The sequence below is a fragment of the Haematobia irritans genome, chromosome 5, assembly GCF_050003625.1.
Source record: "Haematobia irritans isolate KBUSLIRL chromosome 5, ASM5000362v1, whole genome shotgun sequence".
NCBI lineage: Eukaryota > Metazoa > Arthropoda > Insecta > Diptera > Muscidae > Haematobia > Haematobia irritans.
In genome coordinates, this window is record NC_134401.1 from 99,105,308 (window position 1) to 99,121,277 (window position 15,970).

Sequence of the window (15,970 nt, forward strand, 5' to 3'; positions counted from 1 at the left end):
GTCCCCTTCCCCGACCAAATATTGAAAAATAATGTAGCGGATTTTTGTCTAGATGCCAACCCCAACATTCAATGAAAATTTCAAGCAAATCGCATAATTTTGTCCCAAGTTTAAAAAAGTAGGGCGAGGGGGAGGTCCCCCTCCCCGTCCACATATGAAACCATCAGGTACCCCATATTAATTCCATAACCTCACCGCATGTTCTCTGTAAATCTCAGATAATTTAGAGAATTTTAGTTTTTTCACTGTACTTTAAAAAAGTCGAACAAAGGGGAGGTCCCCCTCCGCCACCAAATACCGAAATATAAAGTAGCGGATCTTTGTCTAGATAACAAACCCAACTTTCAATGAAAATTTCAAGCAAATCGGTCAACTTTGGTCCAATTTTCAAAAAGTCCGACAAAGGGGAGGTCACCCTCCGCGACCAGGTGTCAAAAAATGAGGTACCCTATTTTCACCACATGAACAACCCCTACGATCTCTGAAAGTTTCAAGTAAATCGGTTCAGCCGTTTCGGAGCCAACTCGGAACATACAAACAAACAAACAAATAGACAAACATAGATTGAATTTTATATATATAGAAGAAAGATATATATATATATATATATATATATATATATATATATATATATATATATATATATATATATATATATATATATATATATATATATATATATATATATATATATATATATATATATATATATATTAGAGGTGTGCACGTGAGTAATAGTTTACTCACGCACACTCACGCACGATATTTTTTGGTAGGACTCACGCTCACGCACACTCACGAAAAGAAAATTTGTACTCACGCACGAAAACGTCGTGAATCACGAAAAATACCGTGACTCACGAAAAATATCGTGATTCAAGAAAAATATCGTGACTCACGAATAATTTTATGATTAATTTACCTTACCGAAGTGTCGGAAAACATGAGCATTATTAAAATCGAGAGTGTTATTAAACTCTTAACATCCCAGGTGTCACTAAAATTGTAATTGAATTTAACTCTTAAGGGTTTTATGTTGGTGAGCAGGAATATTTTCGTGAGTGTAATTCGTTACTCACGCACACTCACGAAGATATTATTTTCGTGACTCACGCTCACGCACGACATTTTGGTTTGTTAATCACGCGCACGCACACTCACGCTGTGACTCACGAATCACGAAAATGTTCGTGAGTCACGTGCACACCTCTAATATATATATATATATATATATATATATATATATATATATATATATATATATATATATATATATATATATATATATATATATATATATATATATATATATATATATATATATATATATATATATATATATATATATATATATATATATATATATATATATACACCGACCTCCCGATTTTGTTTGTAAAAACCGTAGATTTTATCTAATTTGCCTGAAATTGAAAATCTAGAGGTATTTTAGGATATATATATATATATACCTCTAAGATTTCAACCTCTAGATTTTCAATTTCAGGCAAATTAGATAAAATCTACGGTTTTTACAAACAAAATCGGGAGGTCGGTGTATATGAAGACTAAATCAAAACCGATATATTTGACCTACTTGTAAACAAAAAAGTAGGTCAAATATATCGGTTTTGATTTAGTCTTCATATAAACCGACCTCCCGATTTTGATTATAAAAACCGTAGATTTTATCTAATTTGCCTGAAATTGAAAATCTAGAGGTATTTTAGGACCATAAAAAGGTGTGCCGAAAATGGTGCATATCGGTCCATGTTTTGGTATAGCCCCCATATAGACCGATTTCTTGATTTCGCTTCTTGGGCGTCCAGAAATTGTATTTTCTATCCGATTTGCCTGAAATTAAAAATCGAGAGGTAGTTTAGGACCACAAATTGCTGTATCGAAAAGGGGGATTATCGGTCGAGGTATTGGTATAGTCCCCATATATATTAGACCGATTTCCCAATTTTACTTCTTTGGCTTCTAGAATCCGTAGTTTTTACCCAATTTATCTGGGGGCCACCGTGGTGCAATGGTTGGCATGTCCGTCTTGCATACACAAGGTCGTGGGTTCGATTCCTGCTTCGACCGAACACCAAAAAGTTTTTCAGCGGTGGATTATCCCACCTCAGTAATGCTGGTGGCATTTCTGAGGGTTTCAAAGCTTCTCTAAGTGGTTTCACTGCAATGTGGAACGCCGTTCGGACTCGGCTATAAAAAGGAGGTCCCTTGTCATTGAGCTTAACATGGAATCGGGCAGCACTCAGTGATAGACCTACCTACCCCATATAGACCTACCTTCTGAATTTATTTCTTGGGCTGATAGAATCTGTAGTTTTTATCCACTTTGCCTAAAATTGGAAACCTAGAAGTATTTTAGGACCACAAATATGTCAGCCGATTATGATATGTATCGAACCATGTTTTGATATAGCCCCAAATAGACCGATCTCCCGAATTAACTCCTTGGGCTTCTAAAAATCGTAGTTTTTATACGATTGGAAATCTAGAGGTATTGTAGGATGGTAAAGAGCTGCGCCGAAAATGGTATCGGTCAATGTTTTAGTATAGCCCCCATATAGACCGATCTCCTGATTTTACGTTTTGGGCTTCTAGAATTTGCCTGAAATTGGAAATCTAGAAGTATTTTGGAACCATAAAGAGGTGTGCCGAAAACGGCGAGTATCGGTCCATGTTTTAATACAGATCCCATAACACCGATCTCCCGATTTTAAACCGTAGTGTTTATGCCATTTGTCTGAAATTGTAAATATACTGGTATTTAGACTCAAAAATATGTGTCGCATTTATTTTTACCGGTCCATTTGGTAAGGCATCGATATAGACCGATTTCACTTCTTGAACGCATAACAGGCGCACTGATTATAAAAATTGCTTCAAACTGAAAATAAAATTTGCAGATTTTACTCCTCGTAATCATTAAAATAATGGGGGTAAAAATCTACAGATTTAATATTTCAGATTTAAGGTTTCTCTAAAACTTACAAACAAAATTGGTTCTTATAAATCCAGAATCGGATCTAGTCTTCATAGGAAGAATCTTTAAATTTATCTACGGGAAACGTACTGGTTGAACTGATCTGCTTGGGAGCATATCTGTCATCAAACCCCCTGAAATTCTATATATTATCACGTAACCTGCTACTACGAAGAGTTTTCAAAGTAAACTATATTTGATTCATGATGGTGGTTAAAATTTCAAAGGCCGATGTTTATTTTGAATAAAACACAAACTATTTAGGAAATTATTGTAATTTTATTTTATTATGATATATTGGTATTACTCAATTATGTATGGAACAAAATATCGGCCAAATGGGCGCCGCGACCTCGGTGGCACACCTCCATCCGATGGTCCAAATTTTCGATGACACTGAGGCATAATGGAGGTTCTATGCCGTTAATGTACCGAATTATCTCATCCTTTAGCTCTTGAATTGTTACTGGCTTATCGACGTACACCTTTTCTTTCAAATAACCCCAAAGAAAAAAGTCTAACGGTGTTAAATCACATGATCTTGGCGGGCAATGGACATCGCCATTACGTGAGATATCACGGCCATTGAATTTGTTGCGCAAAAGAGTCATTGTTTCGTTAGCTGTGTGGCAAGTGGCACCGTCCTGCTGAAACCACATATCGTCCACATCCATATCTTCCAATTCGGGCCATAAAAAGTTCGTTATCATCCCACGATAGCGAACACCATTCACAGTAACTGCCTGACCGGCCTCATTTTGGAAAAATACGGCCCGATGATGCCGCCAGCCCATAAACCGCACCAAACAGTCACTCTTTGTGGGTGCATTGGTTTTTGCAACAATCACTCTTGGATTCTCATTCGCCCAAATGCGGCAATTCTGTTTATTGATGAATCCACTGAGGTGAAAATGTGCCTCATCACTGAAGATGATTTTCTTCGAAAATTGATCAGCCACATCATAATAAGTCTGGATAACTTTAACACGTTGTTGGATTGTGTATCTATCCATGGTTCAAATTGAGTAAGTCTGATATAGAGGAATGTCAAATAAAATTCGGAAAAAAACTTGGCGTTTAGGTGTGGTTCACATTCAACATCGGCCCTTACAATTTAACCACCCTTTATAAGATTCGGCCCGGCCGAACTTACTGCTATATACATACTTGTTCTACATTGAAATTGTAATTCATTCCGCAACGACAACATTATTTTGTTTTGTTTTTTTTTATCACGTTTAGAGAAGAGAACACTATAAAAAATTAGAATCATCTCTTTCGTAGACACTATCTGTTTATTTTTTCATGGTTCCTAGAAGAGAATCATACAACATAATTTATTTTTCTATTCTTTTTTTTAGTGATGGCCTATGAATTTTGTTGTTTACCCATATTCCGTGTCTTGGCTCGTTTATCCTTCCAGATGTATTTGTGGCATCTCTTGGTACTACAAATCACTAACGGATACCAGAGACAACCTCATCATATGACCCAAATGAATTTTGTAAGTAACAACAACATGAGGTAATTAGTATATAAAAGTATATACTTTTTGTGATAAACGTTTATTTTTTGCCAGGATGTAGAAACAATTTCATAAAGACTAACTGAAAAAAAAAACCAGTGAGTAAAGTAGAAAGTTGGACGGGCCGACTATATCATACCCTAAACCACCCCTACTGAATTAGTAAACATAAGCACTTGAGGGGTATCATCGGTATAGGTTTTGGAGTATCATTGGTATAGGTTTTGGAGAACATACATGTTTATTGGTGTCTTGTCACAATCGGAGCAGAAACACAAATGAAAAAGTAATAGAGAAAATTAAGTTTCAATAATTTCAAAAACAAAGCCTACTACGATGAAAACTAATTTATATAAGTACATATGTTCAAATAAAGAATTAAAAAACCAGTATAACAAACCTACTATAACAAAAAATAATACTACGGTCAAATCTGTATATAACATCCCCGCCCCCGTGAATTGACGTGGGGAAATTCACCACTATTCAAAATCCAATTTGGCCAGCTTCGATATTGGTCTTTTGAAAATTCCATCATGTGTTTTTACATCTGCAGATCTAGCTACACCATCACTTCCACAATAGGTTTCCAATATTCTGCCTCGTTTCCATTTTGATCTGGGTAGATTACTGTCACAGACAATAACAAGATCCCCAATTTGAAGTATTTCTGAAGGCACACACCATTTAACCCTTCTGGTTAGATCTGACAAATATTCCTTTAACCATCGCCCCCAGAAGCCATTCTTTAAATTTTTTAAAATGCGCCATTGTTTTCGCAAATTCACCAAACTGGCATCGAACGCCGCGGGAGTTTGTGTTGAGTTGGTGGTTCCAATTAAAAAGTGGTTGGGGGTAAGGGGCTCAGGATCGTTTGGTTTTAAAGGCAAGTGTGTGAGTGGTCTAGAATTCACAATATTTTCTGCTTCCAACAGTAGGCTTTGAAAAACTTCGAGTTTCGGATCAAGACCTCGCAACAATACTTCAAGAGATTTTTTAATGGACTGTATTAAGCGCTCCCAAGCCCCACCAGCGCTGGGATCCGCAGGAGTATTAAAGATCCATTTTATTCCGAGTGAAGATAAAAAACTATTAATTTGATTATGATTCAGAAAGTCTTTTTAGTTTCTTAATTCTTTCTGCAGACCAACAAAGTTTTTCCCGTTGTCACTTCTCACTTGCAAAGGAATTCCTCTTCTATTCATAAAATTTCTTAAACTTAAAATGAAAGCGTCGGTAGATAAATCTGCAACTATTTCCATATGAACAGCTCTTACAGTCAGACACGTGAATAATGCCACATATCTTTTTTCTGTCGACCTTCTTATTTTAATATTAAAAGGCCCATAGGTATCCACTCCGGTATAAGAAAATGGACGCACAAATGGTGTAACTCTATCAATAGGTAAGGCTGCCATTACCGGTTGCGAGGGTTTCGCTTTTCTTAGTTTGCACGAATTGCATTGCATTTCAACTGACCTCAGTAGGCTTCTTATTGATGGAATCCAAAATTTTTCCTGAACATCACAGATTACCTTTGCGGAATTTTGATGACAATTTTTCTGATGATAGTATTCCACAACTAGATGGCTATATCGGTGCCCTTTAGGAAGTATTACAGGGTTTCTTGCTTGTTCTGAAAGGCAAGTCGCATTTTGAAGACGGCCATTGGCTCGAATTATGCCTTTTTCGTCCAGAAACGGTAATAACGTCAATAAAGGGCTTGATTTCGAAACAGGCTTTCCTTTACTTATATCTGAATATTCTTCCCAAAAAGTTTCTTTCTGAATCTGTATCAAGATGTGATTTTCGGCTTCGGATATCTCTTCAGCAGACAACTCATGTCTAAATATTTCGTCACCGTGAATAACTCGACGAGTGTTGTTGATGAATCTTAATATCCAAGCTACCATCCGGCGTACCTTGATATATTTGGAATTACCGTTCACAATCTTTTCTAAGATGCTAGGAGATTCTATTGCAGCACACGTCATATGTTTTTTTTTTAACTCTTCCTTACATCAGTCAGATATTCCCAAAATATCACATTCGTTAGGCCAATCGAATTCCGATTGAATAAGAAATTCAGGTCCGTTTTTCCATTCATCTTCAGGGTCATATTTAAACGGGAAATGGGCTCTCGTTGCTTTATCTTCTGGGATTTTTGAAGTTGGACACCAACGCCACTGAGATTCATATTGTTACGTTTTTATATTGAGGCGTATTTAATTACCCGATAATTAAAAAGACTGTTCTTTTCAATAACGTTAATCTACAATTTATTTGTTTAACTGATTGGTTTCACTTATTTGCTCTACGATGTGTACTGTATAAACTTTAGCTTACGACTGACTTGACTGCACCCTCCGCCAGGGGCTTATATACCGTGATTTGACGATTTCGAAAATTCTGGATATTCTGGATAGTCTGGCCTACAACCATCGAGAACTATCTTGATACAATTTATCTAACACCACATATTCAACTGGTTATCTTCATTGCCTACAGCCATCTGGAATATTCCATCGGCGTTATTTTACAGGTGATATGGCACACATACTTTTAGGCTTATGCTAGTAATCTAGTGCATTCTACTAGATTAGGTAGATGTCGTGCAGGTATAAAACCAAAGGCGTTACTTTTACAATGAACGATTGGAAACACAAAAGATGTTTAAGGAAGTACTAGAAAATAAAGAAATGACTCTAACAAGTTATGACGTAATTTTATCGTTACAATTTGAAAATTAACGTAAACTAATTTAAATAAACTTAAATCTAGAAATATCACATTCGTAACACTGCCTCCCGCTTAAGCCTGTTCGTCCCGAATAGGCACAGAACCCGTTCCGTATGGAGCCAAACGTTCCAGGTGAACGACTTTCATCTTTGACCTTGGGCTGTCGTCTTTTTGAATGCGGTATACAACATCATTGATCTTCTTGATGACTTTATATGGGCCTTCCCACTGTGTTTGTAGTTTAGGACATAATCCTTTCTTTCGGTGCGGGTTGAATAGCAGAACCAGTTGTCCTTCACTAAAGCCCTCAGTGTTTGCTGCACGATCATATCTCGCCTTCATTCTGTTGCTAACCATTTTTATTTTGTTTCGCACTGATTCGTGAACTTTACCAAATGTGTTTGGTATGTCGTTACTGGTTTCTTCCATGGCGAGCTCATTGGGTGTAGCGCCAAATATCAAATCTCCGGGCAACTTCAATTCCGTTCCGAATAGGACCTTGGCCGGTGTTCGTGACGTAGAATCATGTATGGCTGATCTATACGACAGCAAAAACTTTGGTATATGATCGTCCCAGTCTCGTTGGCCGTTATCCACTACCTTTCGAAGATGTTCTTCCAGAGTGCGATTAAACCTTTCTACCATGCCATCAGACTGCGGATGCAATGGCGTAGTCCTTGTTTTCTTGATACCGAGGGAGTCACACATCTCTTTGAATATGGCCGATTCGAAATTTCTTCCTTGGTCTGAGTGTATCTCGGTCGGCACACCGTAGCGACATATCCAGTTCTTGTCGACTACATCTACAATCGTCTTCGCCTCTTGGTTAGGAATGGCATAAACTTCTGGCCACTTGCTGAAGTAGTCCATGACCACAAGGACATATCGATTTCCAGAATCACTTACTGGGAAAGGCCCTGCAACGTCCATTGCTATTCTTTCAAAAGGCGCTCCTGGCCTATACTCTTGCATAAGACCTCTACTTTTTCGTCTTGGCCCTTTCGCCTTTATGCACTTCTCACAATTTGCCACCCATTCAGCAATTGATTTCTGGCATCCAACCCAGTAGAATCGTTGCTTCACTTTCTCGGCTGTTTTGGTTATTCCTAAGTGACCTCCACTAGGTCCATTGTGGAATTCCGTCAAAACATCCTTTACCTTGGAATCTGGCACGATTATCAAGTTGCGGCTATTCTTGCCATCTTCACTTTCCCACTTACGTTGTAGGGTTCCGTTGACCAGACATAGACTGTCCCATTGAGCCCAGAATGATTTCATAAGTGGGCTTTCGGCTGCGATGTCTTTCTTACTGGGTTTCTTATCTTCTTCTTTCGCCGAAATAATTTTGCTCAAAATGAGATCTTTACGCTGTTCTGCTGGCCAGTCCACTCCAGATTCGACGTGCAACAGCCTGATATCCACGATTTCTTCCTTATGTTCAGCTTTCGAGCAGTGTTTGCACTCGACATTACAAGGTCGACGTGACAAGGCGTCCGCGTTGCCGTGTTTGCCACCTTTTCTATGCTCGATACTGAAATCATAGCTTTGGAGTCTTTCTATCCAACGTGCCAGCTGAGCTTCCGGATTCTTGAATTGAAGCAACCATCGTAGAGCTGAATGGTCAGTTCTTAACAAGAAATTCTGTCCATACAAGTATTTGTGGTAATGCTTCACGCTTTCTATGACAGCAAGCAGCTCTCTTCTTGTTACGCAATAGTTCTTCTCGGGCTTGGATAACGTTCGGCTAAAATATCCGATGACCTTTTCTTTACCTTCAATCTGTTGAGATAGTACACCACCAATTCCGTACGCACTAGCATCTGTATCCAAAATAAATTTTTCGCCAGGAATTGGATACGCCAGAACAGGAGTTGAACATAAAAGTTCTTTTAGATGATGAAATGACTGTTCCTGTTCTTCACTCCACTGGAACTTCGTACCTTTTTGCGTTAATTTATGGAGGCTTGCGGCGATGCTGGCGAAGTTTGGTACGAAACGCCTGTAGTATGTGCATAAACCAAGGAAGCTGCGCAACTCGTGGAGATTCCGTGGACGAGGCCAATCTTTTACTGCTTGAATTTTGTCTTCATCGGTGGATATGCCCTCTGCTGTAACATGATGACCCAGGTACTTAACTTCTCGCTGGAAAAGCGAGCACTTCTTGGCGTTAAGTCGTAGGCCAGCGGCTGACAATTGCTGGATAACGTCTTTCAAGTTCTTAAGGTGCTCGTCAAATGTTTTGCCCATCACTATGATATCGTCGAGGTATATCAAGCAGGACTTCCAATGCAACCCCTTTAGCACCCGCTCCATCAATCGCTCGAACGTAGCCGGAGCATTGCAGAGCCCGAATGGCATTACATTGAATTGCCAAAGACCGCCATTAACGCCAAAAGCTGTCTTTTCTTTGTCTTTCTCGGCGATCTCTACTTGCCAATATCCACTCTGCAAATCAAGCGTGGAAAACCATGTTGTTCCGGCTAGTGTGTCCAACGTGTCATCAATGCGTGGAAGCGGATAACTGTCCTTTTTGGTAACATCATTCAATTTTCTGTAGTCCACGCAAAATCGGGTACTTCCATCTTTCTTTTTGACCAGCACAACTGGCGAGCACCAAGGACTTGATGATGGCTCGATCACACCACTTTCCGCCATTTCCTTAACGAGCTTTTGAACCTCATCTCGTTTTGCTAGAGGGACACTTCGTGGTGCCTGTTTTATGGGTCTTTCTTCTGTGGTATTTATTTCATGCTTCACCACAGATGTTCTCCCTTGATTTTTCTTCTCAATGGCAAAGGCGGAGGCATTTTTCCATAACAATTTCTTGGCTTTATTTTTCTCGGACGGTGATAGATGACGTGTCCAAGTTTCGACATAACCTTCCAGATGTTTCATCACTTCATTATGCTTCTTTGGAGATTTGCTTTCCAAGTTGACTATTGCTTCGGCAGGAGTACATTTGCCAATGTCCGAAAATTTTCCAATTTGCTCTTGATGGTCAGATAAATTCAAAACTCGAACTGGTATAAGTCCCTCTTCATTTGTTGTTACCAGGGCATTTGCTATCAAGATGTTGTTGTTTTTATTTTCTGCTGGTTCAACAACCCACAATTTGCCGACTTCACAATCTCCATTCATAGAAACCCATATAATTGTTTCGGAATTTGGTGGTATTGACTCTGGCTGGCTCATTGTCAAATATCTGACAGGTGTATTCTCACTGTAGCCCACGTTTACCGGTATTTCGATATCGCACCAGGTCATTACACGATGCTTCAAATCCAAGTTGAGACCAAAAGCAATCATAAAATCCGCTCCAATTATAACTTCGTCCACTATATCGGCCACAATGAATTCATAATTAACGGATTTGTTTGCAATGGTTAACTTTATAGGAACCTTTCCATATACAGTTGCGGGTTCACCTGTAGCCGTGCGTAGTCTGACTCCAATCAATGGTGTAACTTTCTCTTTTACTATGTCTGATCTAATGATAGACTTCGACGCACCCGTATCCAACGTCAATGTACGCTTGTCGCCGTTAACACACCCCGCGACAGTTAAATTGTTATTTTGCTGTTGTACTATTGCTATGGAGATTGTGGGGCCATCATATGTGGGAGCCAGCTCTTGCCCCGCTGAACTAGCTCTATTTAGTTTAAAGGTGACTCACTGGACTGTGGGTTCACCCACAAATGGCTATTGTTTGATGGGGATGGGTATGGCGATTTCGATCTTGATCGCTTACGACGTGCTTTACATTCCCGAGCAACATGTCCAGGCTTATCACAGTTATAGCACTTCATTCTGGATTTTGTTGTCTCCTGCTTCATTTCTTGCATTGCCTGCTTAACGGCTTCTTTCACTGAATCAATCACGGAATTTGATTCGTCATTCTCAGTCTCCACCTTACGTACTTTGTGAACTTGAGGACGTGCTAGTACTCTCGCTGTCTCTTGTGCAAGGGCAAATGTTACAGTTTCCACAAATGTAGCTTTTTGTGACGCATATGTTGCACATTTTATGTCTGGGTCTCGAATGCCATTCACAAAGGTCTCAATTCTGATGCGGTCCACAAGTGGGTGACTCTCTCCTGGGTATGCCAAAAGCACCAACCGCTCAACCTCTGTTGCAAAGTCTTGTAGAGTCTCATTTGACTTCTGGACTCTTCCTCTTAATTCCATTCTGAAGATGTCTTGCTTATGTTCTCCGCCGTACTTACGTTGAAGTGCCGCTATTACTTCATTATAATTATTTCTAGAGGCAGCGGGAATGCTTTGTATCACATCAGCGGCGTTGCCCTTTAATGCCAATAGAAGTTCAATTGCTTTGTCATTGTCGTTCCATAAATTTTTAGAAGCAACCATTTCAAATTGGAATTTGAATACATCAAATGAAGTTGAGCCATCGAAAACAGGAGGTTTGGTTTTCGAGCCCTCGATAACGCGCACTGGTCCACCTTTAATTTCCAGCTCTGACATTTTTCTTTCAATGTGTAGAAACTTCTCATCATGAACCATAATTTTCTCATCCACAGAAATAATCTTCTTATCCAGCTCCCCAATTTGGCTTTCGATATGGTCCACACGTTTTTCCATGCCTTCAGCAATTTGTTGAAGATTCTCATTTAGAATTCTAGAATTTTCGTCCATCTTTTTTGAATTTTCGTCGAATTTTTCTTCCAATTTTCTAGAATTCTCTTGCATTTTTAGAGAATTTTCTTCCATCATTTTTCTAGAATTCTCTTGCATTTTTAGAGAATTCTCTTCCATCATTTTTCTAGAATTCTCTTGCATATTTAGAGAATTCTCTTCCATCATTTTTCTAGCATTCTCTTGCATTTTTAGAGAATTTTCTTCCATCATTTTTCTAGAATTCTCTTGGATTTTTAGAGAATTTTCTTCCATCATTTTGCTCAAAATATTGACCATCGATGTGTAATCAACAACATTAGAAGCTACAGATGGAGTTTCCGAGGCGCTGGCTACTACTGATTCGTCAAGATCTTCCTTATAATCGAACTCATGTGTTTCGATATCAATACTGCGCCGCTCGAACTCTTCCAGTAGTCGCTTTTGTAATTGAGCCTTGTTTCCTGTAGTCGGCTGCTCCATTTTGCTCAATTCCTTCTTCAAGTCTTCCACTCGAAGCTGATTAAACTTCATTGTAGATTTTTTTCCGTTATCCCACTTCTGACACCAATTGTTACGTTTTTATATTGAGGCGTATTTAATTACCCGATAATTAAAAAGACTGTTCTTTTCAATAACGTTAATCTACAATTTATTTGTTTAACTGATTGGTTTCACTTATTTGCTCTACGATGTGTACTGTATAAACTTTAGCTTACGACTGACTTGACTGCACCCTCCGCCAGGGGCTTATATACCGTGATTTGACGATTTCGAAAATTCTGGATATTCTGGATAGTCTGGCCTACAACCATCGAGAACTATCTTGATACAATTTATCTAACACCACATATTCAACTGGTTATCTTCATTGCCTACAGCCATCTGGAATATTCCATCGGCGTTATTTTACAGGTGATATGGCACACATACTTTTAGGCTTATGCTAGTAATCTAGTGCATTCTACTAGATTAGGTAGATGTCGTGCAGGTATAAAACCAAAGGCGTTACTTTTACAATGAACGATTGGAAACACAAAAGATGTTTAAGGAAGTACTAGAAAATAAAGAAATGACTCTAACAAGTTATGACGTAATTTTATCGTTACAATTTGAAAATTAACGTAAACTAATTTAAATAAACTTAAATCTAGAAATATCACATTCGTAACAATATGAATATTCCAAAATTTCGGATACCCTATTTCCGACATATTGCTTGTATTTCATTTGGTCCGATCTGATCCCACTTAACACTGTACGAGAATCTGTCCATAAAAAACATTTGTCACATTCTATCTCATGGCATTCTGCTATGGTTTTCTTTAATCGGGCTGCGTACACCGCTCCTTGTAGTTCCAGCTTTGGTATTGAATGAAATCTCAAGGGGGCGCATGCCGTTTTGCCAATAATAAAATTTATTGTTATGGAATTATCCTCATATTCTATTCGCCAGTAAGCCACAGCAGCTACTGCTTGTTCGCTCGCATCACAGAATATGTGCAGTTGGATCGATTTCCTTTTACGCCATTCAAAATACCATCGAGGGATTTCAAAGCATTCAAGTTTTTGATCTGTTGCAACCATTGTTTGAATTTTGAATATATAGTTTCCGGCAATTTCTCGTCCCAACCAATACCACTCTTCCATGCTTCCTGCATCAGTATTTTTGAACCGATCATATAATTTGCAACAAACCCAAATGGTCAAACACCGACATAGCTATGCAGAGTAATTCTCTTTTAGTGGGTATTCGTTTCAAGTTCAATACGTCCTCTGGAACTTTATGAAATTTTAATATGAACGTAAACTTGTCATATTTTGGCAGCCAATGCATTCCTAAAATCCTTTCTGCGGTTTTTCCTACATTCACCGAATAATTTGGCATTTCAATACCTAGTTGATTCGCCACAAAATCTGAGTTGGTAACAAAGTTGTGCATTTCAAAACCTCCAGCTTTATGTATTTCTATCACGGATCGAACCACTTGAACAGCTTCCTTTTCACTTTCAAAGCAATCTACAAAATCATCCACATAGTGCTTATCCTTAATTGACTTGACAGCTCTAGGAAAAGAATCAACAAATTGTTCAGCGTTTTAATTTTGACATATTGTGCAATTGTTGGAGAACACGTAGCTCCAAATATTAAACGTTGCATCACATAGGTTCGTACTGGCTTTGATGGGTCCCCTTCCCTCCATAGGAAACGCTGTGTATCTTGGTCCGATCTCTTAATGCATATTTGATGAAACATCTATTTCAAGTCGCCGCAAACAGCTAGTTTTTCTTCTCTGAATTTAAAAAGAACTTTTAGAAGGGGTTGGTTCAAGTCGGGTCCAGCAATTAAATTTTTATTTAAAGATACTCCATGGCCGCTGCATCAAAAACTAATCTCATATTTTTCTTGTTCGGATTCATGACACCGAAATGAGGCAAATAAAATGTTTTACTAGTTTTCATATTCGCTTCTTCTTCCTCCATAATTCTTGCGTACCCTTTCTGTACATACTCATCGATTTTGGCGCAATATTCTGTTGCATATTTGTAATCCTTTTGCATTTTTCGCTCAACCGTAAGCAATCGTTTAAACGCCATTTCGTAGGATTCCGGAAACAAAACATTATCATTTCACCACCACAAACCCGTTTCAAATCTATCTCCATACTTCCTAGTACGCAAATTCAAAATGTCTAATGCTCTTTGGTTATCTCTGGAAACCAATGGTTTCACAGGAGTCTTGATTCCGAAAGTTTCTTGTCCAAAATAATCTCTCATCATATTATCCAATTCATTCTGGGACCTTTCTTCATTTTCTGACCTTTTAACATGACATGAAATGTGTTTTGATTTTGGTTTATCAACTGGCCCATATATTATCCACCGAAGTCTCGATTTTGCAGCTATGGGTCCAGAAGGAGAGAGTACTTTAGGTGTATCGAGAGTACATGCGCCAGACTTATAATCATTTTTGGTTTTATATTAGTGTATCCATGTAAATTAACTCCAGGAAGATTAAGTTGTTTAGATTCTTCAGATATCTCGGAGGGATTAAAACTTTGAACTGGTAAGTTCAGTTTCGAGGTAATATAAACATTCCTCATTGTGTACTTGCTTGAGTCTTGTTCTATCCCACTTATTTTGACTGTTACAACCTGAGTCTCTTCTCTAGAAACATGGTTGTTTATCCACTGTAATTCCAAAGTATCTTTTTGTCCAGTAATTTCTAGGCTACGAGCAACCTGTTCGTCAATCATAGACACATTGGCCCCATCGTCTATAAACGCATAGATAATTTCTGAGGTCTTGGGACCAAACACTCTGACAGGAATTACTTGGAATAAAACCGAACAATTTCCGGGATTTATTTCAGCAAGACAATTACGGCCTAATGTTTGCTGGGAAGAATTTGGCTGTTCTACGCCATCGTTATTGGTCAAGTTATTAATCTGAGTTATATTATTCTGGTCCTTATGTAATAATCGATGATGGAACCGCATACAAGAGTTTATGTCACATTTTTTCTTCTTAAAACATTTGGAAGATTGATGGTTTCCTTTTAGACATATAAAACATACTTTAAATAATTTAGCCTTTTCCCATCGAATTTCCAAAGGCAGTTTTATAAAATCGCCACATTCACCTAACAATTTGCAATGTTTTGAGCATAAAATGCATCCTTTACTGTCTGTACAAATCCATGAGGTGTTTCCTTTAGTGGACTGTAGATAAAGATTAACTCTCGGAAATGTAAAAATTTTTTGTAACGAAAAGAGAAGAAAGCAAAAGGCAAAGTTTAAGTTTGAGAATTCAAAAGTATGGCTTTATTCAGGATGACGGCAGCTTACCAAGGGCAATGACGAAGCACAAGTGAAGTTTTACAACAAACGAAGTGTCAGTCAGACATTGTGATTTAGAATTTACAACAATTAAATTCATTTTGAGTAAAAGCTTTAGGGTTATCGCATAAAGTTTGAATTCAAGTATCGATAACAATAATTCATATTAGGTATTGGCAATTCAATTATTTACGTTAAATTCAAAATATTCAATAATATAGATATGCAAAATATTCAAT

The 15,970-nt window shown here is 38.1% G+C and overlaps 2 protein-coding genes across 2 annotated transcripts in view; one reads left to right on the forward strand and one right to left on the reverse strand.

Moving 5' to 3' along the window:
• The window catches only part of LOC142238146 (uncharacterized), a 404,035-nt gene that overhangs the window by 48,970 nt on the left and 339,095 nt on the right, over nucleotides 1–15,970 (reverse strand). The window lies entirely within an intron of this gene.
• LOC142237746 (nose resistant to fluoxetine protein 6-like) overlaps nucleotides 4,362–15,970 on the forward strand; it is a 41,619-nt gene continuing 30,010 nt past the window's right edge. The window contains exon 1 of the mRNA XM_075309140.1: nucleotides 4,362–4,502. Within this exon, the coding sequence (XP_075165255.1) occupies nucleotides 4,362–4,502 (141 nt within the window). The remainder of the gene's footprint in view (nucleotides 4,503–15,970) is intronic.